Genomic DNA, 14791 nt, shown 5'->3' on the forward strand with positions numbered 1-14791 from the left:
TAAGGATTCGCGTCAAAAGATTACAATATGTGTCGGGTTGATAGATCGGTCAAAAGAAGCCAAAAGGCTGAATCTAGCTGAAAGTCGATGTGTGCGTTGACTACTTTGGAAGCTCAAAACATAGGCTAGGGGCAGCAAGAAAACCATACAATCGCCATAAAAGAAAGTGGACGTAGCCCCTAAATGTATAAACCTTGATATTAGCTAATCAAGGTAGAACGCTTTAGTAAGAGGCGCCTCCGCTGTTCTCATTCAGCGTGGCTGTAGATTAAGCATGCGTGTACGCGAAAGTGAATAAATCAATGTTATACTGGAAGTGTGAAGTCGAGCTATGGAGTTACCGAACGAGCAAATGCTTGAAAGAGATATATAGATATTTACTGAAATAGTAATTTAACAAGTTAGAAAACAAATAAATTAGTGAAGCAGTGAATGGGTGAGTGAGTGAGTGAGTGAGTGAGTGAGTGAGATTTAGCACGTGTAAATGATACTGACTGAGCAATTCGGTGAGATATACAGTCCTTGAATTAGTCAGGCCATTGCCTAGCGAGTGAGCTTTTGGGAACCTTTACAAAGAAAATGAGAGAGATCTAGCGACAAAGTACGTGATGTACTCCAATATATTCACCTCGTAGCGTACGCGTTTCCCCAGCTGCATCGACCAATTTTGTTGTCACTTTTTGTTTTAATTTTATTTAACATAGCGTATTATTTTTGTCCTTTCTTGCTTGCACGCACGACCGCTTGTAATAAAGCGAGGCGGTCTATTCGTGTTTGTATCAGTAATAAAAATATGATAAAAGATAGTATAGTTTTATTCGCGAGGGAATTAATATATTGACATAAATTAAGTTTAACTAAGCCTCCGCAGTGACTCGTCCCACGATACCAAGGACACTTAAGAACAAGACTCGCGGCAAAATTTTGCCATTCAAAAGTAATATTAGAAATATGGTAACAATAATATATTCCTGTAAATTGCCTGCGTGGTGTAACAATTTCCCTCAGAGAGACATCTTGAATTAATAAAGAAAATAACGATGGCTGTTGCCATCTTTAATGCGAACATAAAAAACAAAACACTGCGACACGAGTTATTTAATAAAGTTGTTGATATCTTTATTCAAAAACTATAGCACAAAATTTAGTCTGTATTCTGGTTCATCCCTATTCCTTATTCTCTAAAACAGGACAGAAAAGAAAGTGAAAAGCTAATACGTTGGCCGTAACTTGATTTGCCCGATAAAATGCGCATTTAGTGCCCTGAAGGTCATAACCGCGACTGGTTTGTTCATTTATTATCGGATTTTCCATTTCGCGAATTCTTGACCACTTCTTTTTTAATAATTCTGCCGTATGGCTTTTCCAAAACACGTTAGAGAAAAAACAGTCGAGAAAAGCATACGCCCTTCAGAATATTACATTGAGAAAATTCATGTGTCGCTTTTATTGCCAAAGCAAAAATGCTACGCCAGATCTAACCGCTTGTCGCTGTGTGCCGTGTCCGTGTCCATGGAACAAGAAGAAGAAGAAGAAGAAGAAGAAGCAGAATGCTCGGTAACCCGGAGCTAAGGCTTTCGCTCAATATTCGGTTCAGCAGCATTCAACGCTTCCAATTGTTTTTTTTTTATTTCCTAAAATTTTTCCCTTTTATCTTTCACCGAGCAACAAGCAAACGTTCTTGGTCTTTACATCAGGAAAATACGTTATACTTCTTTAGTGCCAGGTCATGTGGTCGTACGTGGAAAATGAGTTCCCCTAATTCCGCTCTGTGACGAACACGCGCTGTTATAATTTGTATGCAGCCATCTACTTAGCATATCCAGAATATGAAGTCTACCACCGCATAACCTGAGATGTAATCAAATATTGAGCAGTGGTGCTCGCGGTGGTTGGTCCTTAACAGCAGAATAATATTTGTATGCGCATACTCCTACTGGAACCGACATTGCGGCAGGGAGGTTCCCCAAACAGAACTCGCCCTCTCACCTTGCATCCTGTGTTTTCATTATTAATTACAACCGTTGGTGTAGCCGTAAGTGTCGCCATTTATCGTCAGTCGGGCGTCGAATACATTCTCGACGAAGCAAGGAGTGAGCGATGTGCACTTTCTTCAGACTTAGAAGATTGCACGGTGCGCATTAACCAAGGGCATTGCATAACCAGAGGGCAAACTTCGATGATGTTGCTCGCTAATTAAGCTGATTCAAAACATTCTTTTGTGCCACGGGCATCCACTGACAGTACTGGAGATTCGCTGATCCCTCGTCTCTCTTTTCACAAAAATATAAACAGTGAGTTGCGCAAGAATGATAGTGTTTACTGAAGCGGCCCTAATTAGTTTCGAGATTCAGAAGTTGCTGCGAACTGTTGAAGTAGTTTTCAGAAGAGTTGCTTCAAGAGCCAACTTTTCTAACTTTTTGTAGCTTTTTTGCTAGCGTTGGGTGCTGAGATGCCATTTTAAAATCTGCATTCGATGGGAGAAAAAAGAAATAGCGCAACAACAGCTATCACTCGAAATTTGATACGGGTTAATTGTCGTGTGTGGGTTACGAAACATAACGGATGCAGAAGTTAATAGGCACTAGCTGGTTAAGAAAATGCGACTGGCAGCCGGTCGCTACGAAATTCATTAGCAAAATACCAATACCTGCAAGCCAGAATTTTGTCAAGCATTCATTTGAGCATCGTTGAGAGAAGGGCTTTTCTGGAAAAGCAATGGAATTAAATAATCAAAACGAAAGGAAGTTAGACAAGTGGACAGTTTCCGAAATTCATTGTGGTTGTACAAAACAGCTGAGGCATTTAGTCTGCTGTAACATAATTTTGAGGTAAAACGAATTCTTCAAGACGTGAGCGGGATTGCGCCATGTCCTATTTTTTACAATTCAGCTGGCTACGTGAAATCAATATTTCGTTTTAGAATGCATTATGAAAGAAACTAGTCTGCAAGAAATCTGCCATGTGATTTTGTTATCAATATAATTTGTATGTAGTTTCCACATGAGAGAGAGGGCGTCAAATTATATACAAATTATATACATATATTATATATAAATTATATATATCGCCCAGCGCCCGTGTGCTGTGCGATGTCAGTGCACGTTAAAAAACCCCAGGTGGTCGAAATTTCCGGAGTCCTCCACTACGGCGTCTCTCATAGCCTGAGTTTCTTTGGGACGTTAAACACCACAAAACCAAACCGAATTATATACACACAGCAGTGCATTTGTGGTGGAACCTGATATTCGGGCCTATTTGTAACGTTTGCTCTGTTTAACCTTTGAATTCTGCATATCCTTATTAGTGTAAAAGCTATATTGGCGCCGGAAGTGTCCGCAAAATCTGTCACGGGGATCCCTCGGGACGCCATCACCAAGTTAGGTCATCAGCGAATGACCGGATGAAAGTTGTTAGTCATGATGTAAACTAGCGCTGTATAATAGTCATGAGTGGTTAGTCATGTAAAATGAAACTATGGAGTCATGTAACACACGAGTCATGAGTCATAAATCAGGAGTCATGTTAGTCTTGGGGCATGAGACAAAAGTGCTGTGTCATGCCATGTGGGTAAGTAGATGTAGAAAAGCAATTTCGAGAAGTCACCAACGTCTGTCCAAAGCTAATACTTTCGTATTCCCTACTGCAGTTTCCGCAGTCATCTCTGTAGCCGCCTATTCCTTCTTCTGCCATAGGTGCACTCAAAAAGAGCGCTCACTATGTGCATTTACACAACGACCCCAAAATGTTCTGCGATAAGACGTCTACTGAGCGCGCCAAAAAAAAAAAAAAAAAAAAAAAAAAGATCGCAAATGAAAAAAAAAACGCCCTCTTTTACCTGTGGAGGTGAGCACGTCATTTGGAGGTTATCAATTGGCAGGCATGATGGACGTGTCGACCTTTTGAACACAATAAAAAAAACGAGTCAGATGTGTGACCCTATAAACTTCACAATTATCAATAAGACAGGTCGAGGTTGGGACCTGGGTTGACTGAGACAACCTAATGTAGCGCAGAGAAAATGCTGACTAATCTTCGTCGGTGCCTTGTGCTTCCATTCGAAGGCGGCTAATTACACCAGCCGGGTGAAGAATGGCCGCCCAAGTGTCACGAAAGATCGGATACGAACTGCGGAAAGAAAAAGTGGAACCTCTGAGAGGAAAAGAAAGCTATCAATACACCCCAAAGAAAAACGAAAAAAACCCCACTAATTCCACAATGACAACGCTTGCTTCCGGTTGTCGCCGAGTCGTAGCGTAGTACTACCAGCTTGTCTTGTTACCCGAAGACGCCTGGCCTACTTAGCGTAGTGAAAAGAATTTTAGCCACACTCATCCAAAGCCTTTTTCTGTATTTCACTTTTTCTATCTTGTGATGAGTGGCTGCTTTGCCGTGTCAGAAGGAAAGCAATTGACGGCTTAGACCGGAACCGCAAACATTATTAGGCTTAACCACCTCACCTCGTCATTAGCCCGCAGTAATTTTTAGCATATGGCAAGTTCAGCTCTTCACGCCTTTTGCATTGTCTTGTGTACTCGGTCTACGGCGAGTAGGGCTTCAGTTCAGTTCAGTTCAGTTCAGTCGTTCAGTCGTGTTCGACTCTTCGTGTCCCTATGGACCATATCACGCCACGCTTTCCGGTCTCTCACTATCTTCCTAACATCACATAACTTCATCTGCAGCGCCTCGAGGATGGCATCTAACCATCGCGTTCGCTGCCTACCCCTTCTCCGGCGACCCTCAACCTTTCCCAACATCAAATCTTTCTGCAGCGACTCCTCTCTTCTCATCAGATGACCAAAGTAGCCAAACTTTAACTTTAGAATTTGACCCTCCAATGAGCAGTCAGGGTTTATGATCGACAATATCGACTGATTTGATCTGGCCGTCCAAGGAACTCTCAAGAGTCTCCGCCAGCACCACAATTCAAACGCGTTAAATCTTCGGCGGTCAGCCTTCTTCAAGGTCCAACTCTCGCATCCATACATCACAACTGGAAAGACCATAGCACGAGTTATACGGATCTTGGTTGGCAGTGTAATGTCTCTGCTCTTTACTAGGCGGTCAAGGCTAGCCATGGCTCTCTTTCCCAGAAGTAGGCGTCTCCTAATTTCATGGCTGCAGTCTCCTTCTGGGGTAATCTTGGAGCCCAAGAAGAGAAAATCTGTCACAGCTTCCACTTCTTGTCCCTTGACGTTCCAGGATTTGATAGGACAAGACGCCATGACCTTTGTCTTTTTAATGTTCAGTTTAAGCCCAAACTTCTCACTCTCTTCTTGTACGCGCATCAGAAGTCTGTTGAGTTCCACTTCACTTTCTGCCATTAAAGTGGTATCATCCGCATATGGCTTACCCAGGGCCATTACTTATATATTTTTGCTACTCTAAGCCTCCTATCCCAATTTCTAAAAAAGTGAGAAGTTTGCATGGAAATTTAAGCACCCGCTTTTCTCTGGACAAACAGCACGCAGAGAAGGCTGCTAGCACACTTGCTCACAAGGAGCCGTCGCAGTCCGCACCGCCATCTGCAGTTTCTATGTTCCTGCGTTCTGACACTAAACAACAGCTGGCAGCACAGAGCGCCAAAAGCCGGCCGAAAGCGACCCCGATAATTTTACCATCGTTTTTCGTCCACGTTGACTTGGAATCGGCGGTAATTTGACGGAGCTCGGCAGATTTCGCAGGTTTCGCGGGCCTACATTGTTTTGCTTAGTGTCAGCCCCTTGGTAATACCGTGATAGTAGTTAAGAGTGAGTTAGAAGAGGGCTCCCGCAGTTTGAACTTAAAACGAACTGTAATCGCGTTTGCTGAAAGTGTTTGAGAAGTTTGTTTGCTAGATATTTTATTTCTTGGGTCGTCTTTTCAATATATGGATGCGAGAACAGGGAAGTGGGGGGGGGGGGGGGGGTGGGTATTTTATGTTTGTCGAATCTAAGCATGTCCCTCAGTTTCGAAGTGAAAAAAGGATCCTTAAATTAGAGCGAATATGGCCGTTATTTCCGGCGATTTTTGATTTTGCTTGCCTAACAAACATTTTATTTTGAGAAAAAACGTGAGAACGTTTTTGTGCTCTAGGTATAGTATATTACACTTTCCTGACATGAAAAAGAATTATGCTTTTTGCAAGATTTTCCGAATGAAAAATGTGGCTATAAGGTGTCTAATTCTCTGAGGTTAACTAAAGGGGCAACGTACTGATGAAGGAAAACAGAGGTATTCATAAGATGGCTTACTCGGAAAGAAAGAAAAACGCAGACAACAAGTACATAAAAGAAAGTATCGTTTTAGCGACATTATAATCGACTTCCTGAGTTCTGGAGTTTTTTCTCTGTTCTCGGGTTTGTAGGTATGGAATTGCAAACAGCGCGAAACCACAGCGGGCAAGGAATGGCACGATGAAACACGGATGATGACGAATAATTTTTTTTTAATCCTCACACCTCAGCAGTCCCACAGTATCAAAAACAACAAGAATGAAGCCAGGTATCGAAATATCAGTAATGGTGATCATGGAGTAGAAGTAGAATCATCCAGACCTGACAGCTCTTTGTAGAGGAGTGCTGTAGAAAGTGTACTCTTCAATGATCAATGCTCGTGATTTCAGCAGCTTCAAATATCTCTTGCATGAGCCTTCCACCGCAGCCGCGCCGCACGTAGTGTTTTGAAATCAGGAGTGCAAAGAGAATGGCTGCAATGAATGCCAAACTAGCGTTTGTTGTGCCTTGGCACTCCCTAGTTGTGTTGTAACCTTTATTAAGAGACTTGGCGTTTCGTCTACGCATGTATGGTCACAAGTGAAAAGAATCGAATAAACAACGCCCTCGGCACGTGAAACGAACCACTAGTGGTGGTCTGTGTTGGAACCCATAACTATTCTACTCATTGAACTTACGCCGTGAGTATACTTTAAAACGTTCCAAAGCCAAGAAGAAAACATCATTCCCCCTCTTCGTCAGATCTTTCGTAAGCCATGTGCAATCCCAAGGGCTTAGCAATTGGCAGAGGTCTTTCGTTCTGCACGCACATTCTACCAAATGTGATAGAGCTTGTCTCTTTTGTTGTTTTTAGCGCGATGTCTGGCACAGAGCATCTGGTAATTTTCCCACAACTTCTCCTCAAGGCACTTGTGCAAGTTGACCACAATGCGTTTTCCTGATTCCCGTGGCATCGACCTCCTCATTTGTACATGGGAGCACGTTTACACTTCTCCCCGATTCGGGAGCTGTTCCATTCGATAGGCATGAGCGCTCGCCGCAAAAGATAGTGAGCGAGGCGGAACTAGCTCTAGCTGCGCTGCCTATAGCCTTAGCCTGTGACTAGATAATCCATTCGTCTCCTTCGCTCATTCCACTTTGAAGGCATTAGACATGAAAGCAACTTTTTCAGCAGCAACCGGTGTTAAATTTCTATTAGGTCGCCATGACAACCGGCGGCGCTCGCCTGCTGCCCGACCTTCACGGTTCATGGCGGGTCCTTAGAGACAAAATTAACTTTGTGCCTAGAATTGTGGTTGCTTTGGGGAAAGCGCCAGTCCTCTTTAAACGAAACAGCTCTGCTTAGCAGAAGGTGCCCTCATATGAGTGGGAATTTGCAGCGTTGCAACTGACACTTTCCCTTCCTTCATCCATTGCCGTACAATGTCGGAACGGTGATCTTTTGGACAGGTAAAGCACGAACTGCTCTATGTAGCAAAGGTATCAATATCGTGAGTTTTAGTATCATAAGGGACACAAAAAAAGCCCCGGCAGAACTGAGCAAGCAGTCATGGGTTGATTTGTGAGGCGTTTTGCTATTATAAAGCTGTACCCCATTCTCAGACTGCTGGTGCCAACTCAGATGAGTAAAAATATTAGAGGCTGAAGATAAAAGATACTGTAACATAAAAAAAGTTTCGCGTGAACATAGTTTCAAATTACCAAGACGGGCGATAGCACCTATCCAGTCATATGGAAGTTGCGCTATGGCGCGGATGTGGACCAGGAAATCCGGGCGTTCATAAAGCAAAAGCCGTACGTGAGACACCAAAGCTACTTGCACCACCAGGAAACCACTGGTCAGAATGCAGCAAAGCATTTAATGTGGATTACACCGGTTCCGATTCGAAGTGCAACACTGTCGTATGACGTCAAGACCATAAAGACAAAGACACTCAAAGCGCAGAGCGAAAAACTCACAGCGCCATTGTGACTGAGGCCATCATCACCATAATCACCATCAAGACTGGGAGCATAGCACGTTAAGTAACCGGCTACCTAGATGGCGCAGTTCACTGATTGGGAAAAGATGGAACGAAAGGTATGTTCGGTATCTGTTGAAAAACCATCCCCTCAACACGTGCATGAAAGTGTCTCATATTTCACAGTGGTCGCACAATTAAAACGTGTCCCAGAATCTTCGGGCTGACAAAGCCACGTGTAATAAATATCGTTTAAGGAAAAAGAGCTGTCGATACGGTGCAGCCGTTTTAACTCAGTGGCCGGTGAAGCTGATCTCTTTACCTCGGCCTTGGCTGAATACCCACTAGCATGTGCTTTTTATCCGTCAGTGGCCACAATAGTCAAGTGTCTAATATTCTTCAGGCGCATATCAGTGATCTGCTCGGAAATGCGGCTAGTATCATTACTACAAAAAACAGTTGCGCTACGTAGTGGTGGTGGTGGTGGTGGTGGTAGTGGTTTATTAAGATAATAATAAAAAAAGATGGCTATGGTTTAGGTGTGGTTAACCCTAGTTGAACTGCGAAAGCGACGGCTGCTTGGCTACGTTTGTGACCAAATGAAGAGTCGGCTGCATAAGTTCACTCACTGGTGTTACATCATTTTTGTGTCACAGCCTGTCACATGCTTCCAAAGGGGTTGCTCGTGAAGCGGCTGTGAAACGCTCGCGTGGCTGACTCATGCTCGCCAACTCTTTGTTGTTGTTGTTGTGGCTGTAGGAAGAAGGAAAAGAAAATGCACGGGCCTGCTACTGGCTCTGTAGCTGAGCCACCTCCGCTGCCTCGTGCAGACAGAAGAGAAAATAGAGAAGAAAGAAAAGGAAGAGAGAAAGAAACGCGCGCCGCAACAACAGCCGTCGTCCACCACCGAAGTGGTGGCGGGTGCAATGACGGCCTACAACAGATAACAATTCGGTGGCAGGCTAGCACCCGCCGCAAGCGGCGGTTACCTACCTGCCCCAGCCCCATCTTTGTGCAGTCTGCGCGCCGACCACCTTCGGCGTCTCCAGGCTCAACGATTAAACGAACCAAAGCCGTCTTCATTCTTTTCTCGAGACGTGCAGCGCGCTATTCATCCGTTTCTTCTGCACGCCGTCTCTTGAAGGTTTCGTTGCGTCTGCGATTTTGTGGCTAAAGCCACAGCTTTCGCTCCACGAGGGTGGAGCGAAAGCTTTGGCTGCGGGCGACCGAGTGTTGCATGGAACACAACCAGCGTTCCGTTCAACGCTTGAATTTTACCGACGTTTTACGTGGTGGCGATAAAGGCGTTTATAGCATCTAAATTTGGGGAACACCACTTAAGCTCCGCCATTAAGGGTATTACGCGATAGCGTAGGCTACCAGCCCAAGTATAAAGCCCCGCTTTAACCAAGCCGTATGAACGTGCCTTAGTGGCCTGTAGGGGTAACGTGAATACCAGGGTCCTGGCAGGGTGATTCGGACATAACCGTCCCACGTGAAACGAGAGGCGCAAGTGAGCTCCTACTATTTACGGCTACGGTACACGTGAGCATACGCGACGAGCCGAGCTGGCTAGTGTAGCGTTGCTTTCGCAACAAAGAAGGGAGGGAAAGGTGGTTGCCGCCCGCGGCAACTGCTATCTATTATCTGAAGCACCCGAGCTGCTGCTGGCAGGAAGGAAAAGGGACGCGGAGAGGGCCGCGAAGACAAGTGCAGAAGGGAGCAACAGCAAGAAAGAACAAGGGGAGCTTTGTACATTATTTCCAAAAAGGGAAAAAAATGAATGAGGACATTTAGCTAAGGATGGTTTGCTGATAAGTTTGGTTCAGGATTGGTTTCGCTAAGTTTTCCAAATGCGTATACATATGCGTATACTTCATATGCGTATACTTCAAATGCGTATACATACGAGAAAGCACGCCACATCGTATTTCTAGCCTGAGCTTGAAACCCTATAGGGTTTCAAGCTCAGGCTTTAGACAAAGATAGGCAAAATGGGTGGCTGGAAACCTTAGTTGTAGCGCGTTATACAATATCGAGGCTGCTTAACGGGCCTTTGAGGATAAGGTAGTAACGATGTATTTGAGCCCAGTGCACACGTTGGAAAGACGGTGAAGGCTACAAAACAACTAAAGCACAGAGTGAGAGAGCTGCTTTTAGACACTCTGTATAATCGACTGCGGTAATGCCTGGGAGGTTCCTTGATCGCTTTTTACGAGAAATGACATCATTCGAATCCGCTTCGATTGATTTCTTTTTTTCTGGGAAGGTGGAGCTTAAGCTCAGGCGACCACAAGATTCTTCTTGGGCTTAACCATGTTACGTAGCAATTTCGAAGTAAATGTTCAACTTGAATAAGTTGCGTTTTTTAACACGGTATCATGGCCATGCAGTATAAACAATCCTGGGGGCGCCTTGCTGTTTACAATGCCCATCTTGTTATAACAGAGCGAAAAATAAAACATCATTGTAAAATGCCTCGAGTGCGAATCTTTTACGCGATTTATGTAGAATTGATTTGCTATATTCGGAGCTTAGCTTAAGAGAATCATGAGGGGACGAAAAATCCGCCTCTGTGAAGAAAAAAAGTAGAAAATGGAAGTGGTGAGCCCTAATCCATAAGCAATGTGGATCCCATGCACTCGAACGAGAGAAATAGTATACACTGAGAGAGCACAATATCGCTTACACTCTGTAGCAGTCGTAATGCTGCCGCTGCTTCTCTCCTTTATATAAGTATATATATTCGCGTAGATTGGGGAAAGAGCCTGCCAATGTCGTTTGCGCGGGTGGGGCACGTATTGGTCAGGCAATGGGCGCGACTTTATTGCGGTCCGGAATTAACGAGTGCGCAACCCAAATAACTGTAGCAATTACCGAACGAGCGGATACACCCTCGAAACTGTAGGCCTCGTTCATGTGATAGTGTCGGCTGTGCCGTGCACAGGACGGCGGCATTTACGGATCCATTTACTCGATCGTTGAGCGATCATTTCTGAGCCGAAAGGAAGAAGGAGAATCTAGACCATCGCGTTTATTGCCGTATATAGTACAGGGATACCCTTCATCCGGCTGTGGAGCGGCTATGGCAGTCTACTGTTAGGTGCAGACGTCTGTTCGACGAGTGCGCACGTATGTGCTCAAGCTGCGGTTCTCACAAACTTTCTTTTTTTCTGCTTTTGACGGTTCTCATACACGTTCCTCCAGATGGTGGAGCATCGGTCAATGAATGCAAACGATAGCCTGTCAGTGCAGACTGTGCGGTACAGGAAGTTGAACGCCGAACAAGCACTGTCTCCCAGTGCGGTCACTAAACATGCACCACACTGCAAGCGTCGCTCTTTTGTACTGGCATGGATGCCACCTACGTTAGCTCAGGAAACAATGCTAGTCGACCAGCGCTCACGAAAGTGCACATGGCGGAGCAACTGGACACTGAACCAGTTGCAGTGCATGTATTCAGCGTATCACGTATGCCACTCGGAGGCTAGTCAGTGGAGGTGGCTGCTAGCTCGTCGATATTCTAATTTTTATCCAGTCTATTCTACTACACTGTAGCTTGTTTGAATTCGGACTTCTGCATGTATACGCCGTGGCGACCTGCATCAATGTCCATGACCATGAGCTCAGCGATCATGAGCATCGTTTTCAATCAACTTTAAAAGGGAACTGAAGTAACCTCCATTTATTTCTTGTTATTAGTAAAGAAATTAGCGCCAAGGCTTTTTTTTTGTTTGTTACCCTAATGTTTCTTCGTGAAAAACCCACATTTTGTTGCTGGGAAAAATGGATTTAAAGATGAACTATTTTGGTTATCAACTGGCTTCTTGTAGGGATGAATCTGGCCCCCTTGAGCCCCAGACGCCTCATCAGTAAGCATGAATCACGCACTAGCTGCCGAGAGATATAACACTTGCATCTGAAGTGCTCCCACTGTGTCACGGATGCCTCATGGAAGATACGGATCGATAAACCTGTGAAGTGTTTGACATGGAGGCCTCCAGCGATATAGCGCATTCAGTTCTTTTCTTTTTCGCTATGTGACAACGCAGCATGAAACACAACTTCTTCAAATGACTTTTCACGTGCCCTGTAGGCATGGAAGCTAGACATGGATCACTCCCACCTGATTCTACTTGTACGGCAATAAAGCAGCTGCCATTCAAAAAAAAAAAAAAAACTGTGTTCAACCAGGGTGCAGTGGAAAGATCCCTTACAGCGGCTTACTAAATCGTCCAGCGCCAAAGGGAAACACGAGCTAGCGAGAAAGTATTTAAACGATACTGTTGCTGAAGTTAAGCGGACGACTCCTTCTTAGTTTTGGGGCAAGTATTTCAATATACTCCGCCAGCTGGATGTCCTTTCTATTCAGAACACTCGCTATATTACTTGTTGAGCTTAAATCACTCTGAAATGGCATAACATTTTGACAAAGCTTGGTCGGTTTCGCGGAAATCATGCCGTGCACCGCTGTGAGCTCAATAAAGCTTAATCCAACCCAGATGCCTTGAATGCCGTCACTTTTTTTCACATCGCGCGATGTATACTCCGATATAGATGATTTATTGGAGCTTTATTTAGTGGGCTTGTCTCCTATGCTTTGGCGGTAAGTTTCGGCGATACGCTAAACAAAAGTAATGACTGCTCATATGAACTGGATCAGTAGCGCGGGGCGAATTGGATATCACGCTCCACTTTAAAGGCAGGTAATTGGTCCTTAATCTTTCACGCTACATTTGCCACACTCGGGGACCACCACATTATACCAAATAAAATAAGCAAGCAAGTTGCCAGGAGACACCACACGGCGCTCAATGTCATTATCTCAAAAAAAGTAAACTAAAATCAAGGTGCCCTTCTATAGTGCCCTTTTCGGTTTTGCCTGGCGCAAAACATGGAGTGGTAAGCCGCAACTAGATCGCCGGCATGCAGCGCATATACGGTCGCGTTGTTGTTTTCTGCAGTGTGTTATGTAATTTATAGGAAAACACTACCAAAAGCTTGAAAGCCATGGAAATAGTTTTATTTCCTCCACTCGCAGGACGTCTTTGCCGTTAACCGTGTTTTACAAGCGCCGCCCTTCAAAGCATGGATATTTCAAAGGAGAACGTTGTGTTGCAATGCAGAGGTCAAAGCAGTCTCTTAAATTATTTATGTTCGCTGCCCCCATTCACATTTTATGCCAACACCTTACATGCACGCCGATTCCACTGTGTTTTACTGCATGAAGGATTCTGCCTTGCGGTCACTTGTATCTATTTTGATGTTTAGCGACCTGGTTTGAGAGTCTACGCGCTGTGTTCTGTGTTACGCGAACACGAAGTATGCGTTTGGTGTGTGTCTTGTATGCGTTTAGAACCTCTTCCAAAATTTTTCGCCGAATTGCTTTCTTTTATTGAGTGCGATGCAGCATCTATGACATCCCCACGGCATTAAATTTTCTTAGTGGGCTGACCACGCGCCCAACTTTTCTAAAGTTTTCAGACGTTACGTACGTGTACCTTGTGCCTGCTGCGTTCGACTCGAAAGCAAATCACGTGACCTGAAAACATTCGCGAAGATTATGAATATGTATATGTGCATGTATGCTTCTGAAGGAATGTGCGCTTTACAAGAAGGTGCTGCCATAAAAGGATACCAACAGGATAAACACATGGAAGAATGTGGGGCTTTGCGTAGTAAAAACATCTGCAACGAGTCAACGTACGCCTAATGTTTTGTCAAATAAGTATTGTGCTATCGATATTAGCCAATAATTAACGCTCGTCAATATTTATTTCGAAATAGTGAGCGCAGTAAGAAAAGAATATTAGTTTGTTTCAATTCCTTTCTATTAGCATTTGCATTTGGCCAGGGTACAGTAAATGGGTAGACAACTAAAGGCAATTTTATTTTACGACCTTATGCACCAAAACTGCTCTTTGTATTTTCGGCACAAATTTCTAGCTCGGCTACCAATGCAGAATACATACTGCACAGCCACAGACTTGGAAGAAGCACTCATATCATGCAAAATTAATTGCCAATATTTAGCAAAGTCCAGAAGAGGAGATATAGAAAGTTTGCTTTATATACATTTTTTGTTGTTTTTTTTTAAATCTGCGCCCAGGTTACACCATAACACGCTTAAAGGCACCGTCAACTTTTCTCGTATATCTCGTATGGCATGCAGAATTAAAAAAAAAAAAAAAAAAAGAAACCGCATATGCCACTACTCACCAGAGATGGTCTTCACGAGGATTTCAACTCGTGCTCTAGCCTGTCTCATGGGCGACCCACCGTCTTCGGCGATGACAGTGAAAGTGATCACGGAGTCGGCGACGTCAGTCAGACTGCGGTTTAGCATCACTTCCCCCGTGATGCCGTCCAGCGCGAGGTACCTAAGAGAGCACGCAACATTGTTCAGTGCCCAGGCTCGAAATTCGGCAGTTTATGTAAAGATTGAACAAAACTTTTAAGCAGTACAGTGATGTTCAAGGAGCGGGCTAGAAGTATCCCAAAGTTCTCGTCGCAAGACAAGCGCTTTAGAAGGCTAGATAACGCCTTTGAAACATTGAAATACTACAGCTGCACGAATTTTCTATCTTTATTTCGAATACGAAGAAAAGTCCTACA

General features: G+C 44.3%; 1 protein-coding gene across 1 annotated transcript in view; it reads right to left on the bottom strand.

The window, feature by feature from the left end:
- The window catches only part of LOC146179333 (uncharacterized), a 37412-nt gene extending 22875 nt beyond the window's left edge, over positions 1-14537 (bottom strand). Inside the window, exon 1 of the mRNA XM_084580176.1 lies at positions 14396-14537. Within this exon, the coding sequence (XP_084436302.1) occupies positions 14396-14522 (127 nt within the window). The 5' untranslated portion in view covers positions 14523-14537. The remainder of the gene's footprint in view (positions 1-14395) is intronic.
- Positions 14538-14791: the final 254 nt, after the last annotated feature.

This window comes from Amblyomma maculatum, chromosome 9, assembly GCF_055883805.1.
Source record: "Amblyomma maculatum isolate TAMU_Amacu chromosome 9, ASM5588380v1, whole genome shotgun sequence".
Classification (NCBI taxonomy): domain Eukaryota; kingdom Metazoa; phylum Arthropoda; class Arachnida; order Ixodida; family Ixodidae; genus Amblyomma; species Amblyomma maculatum.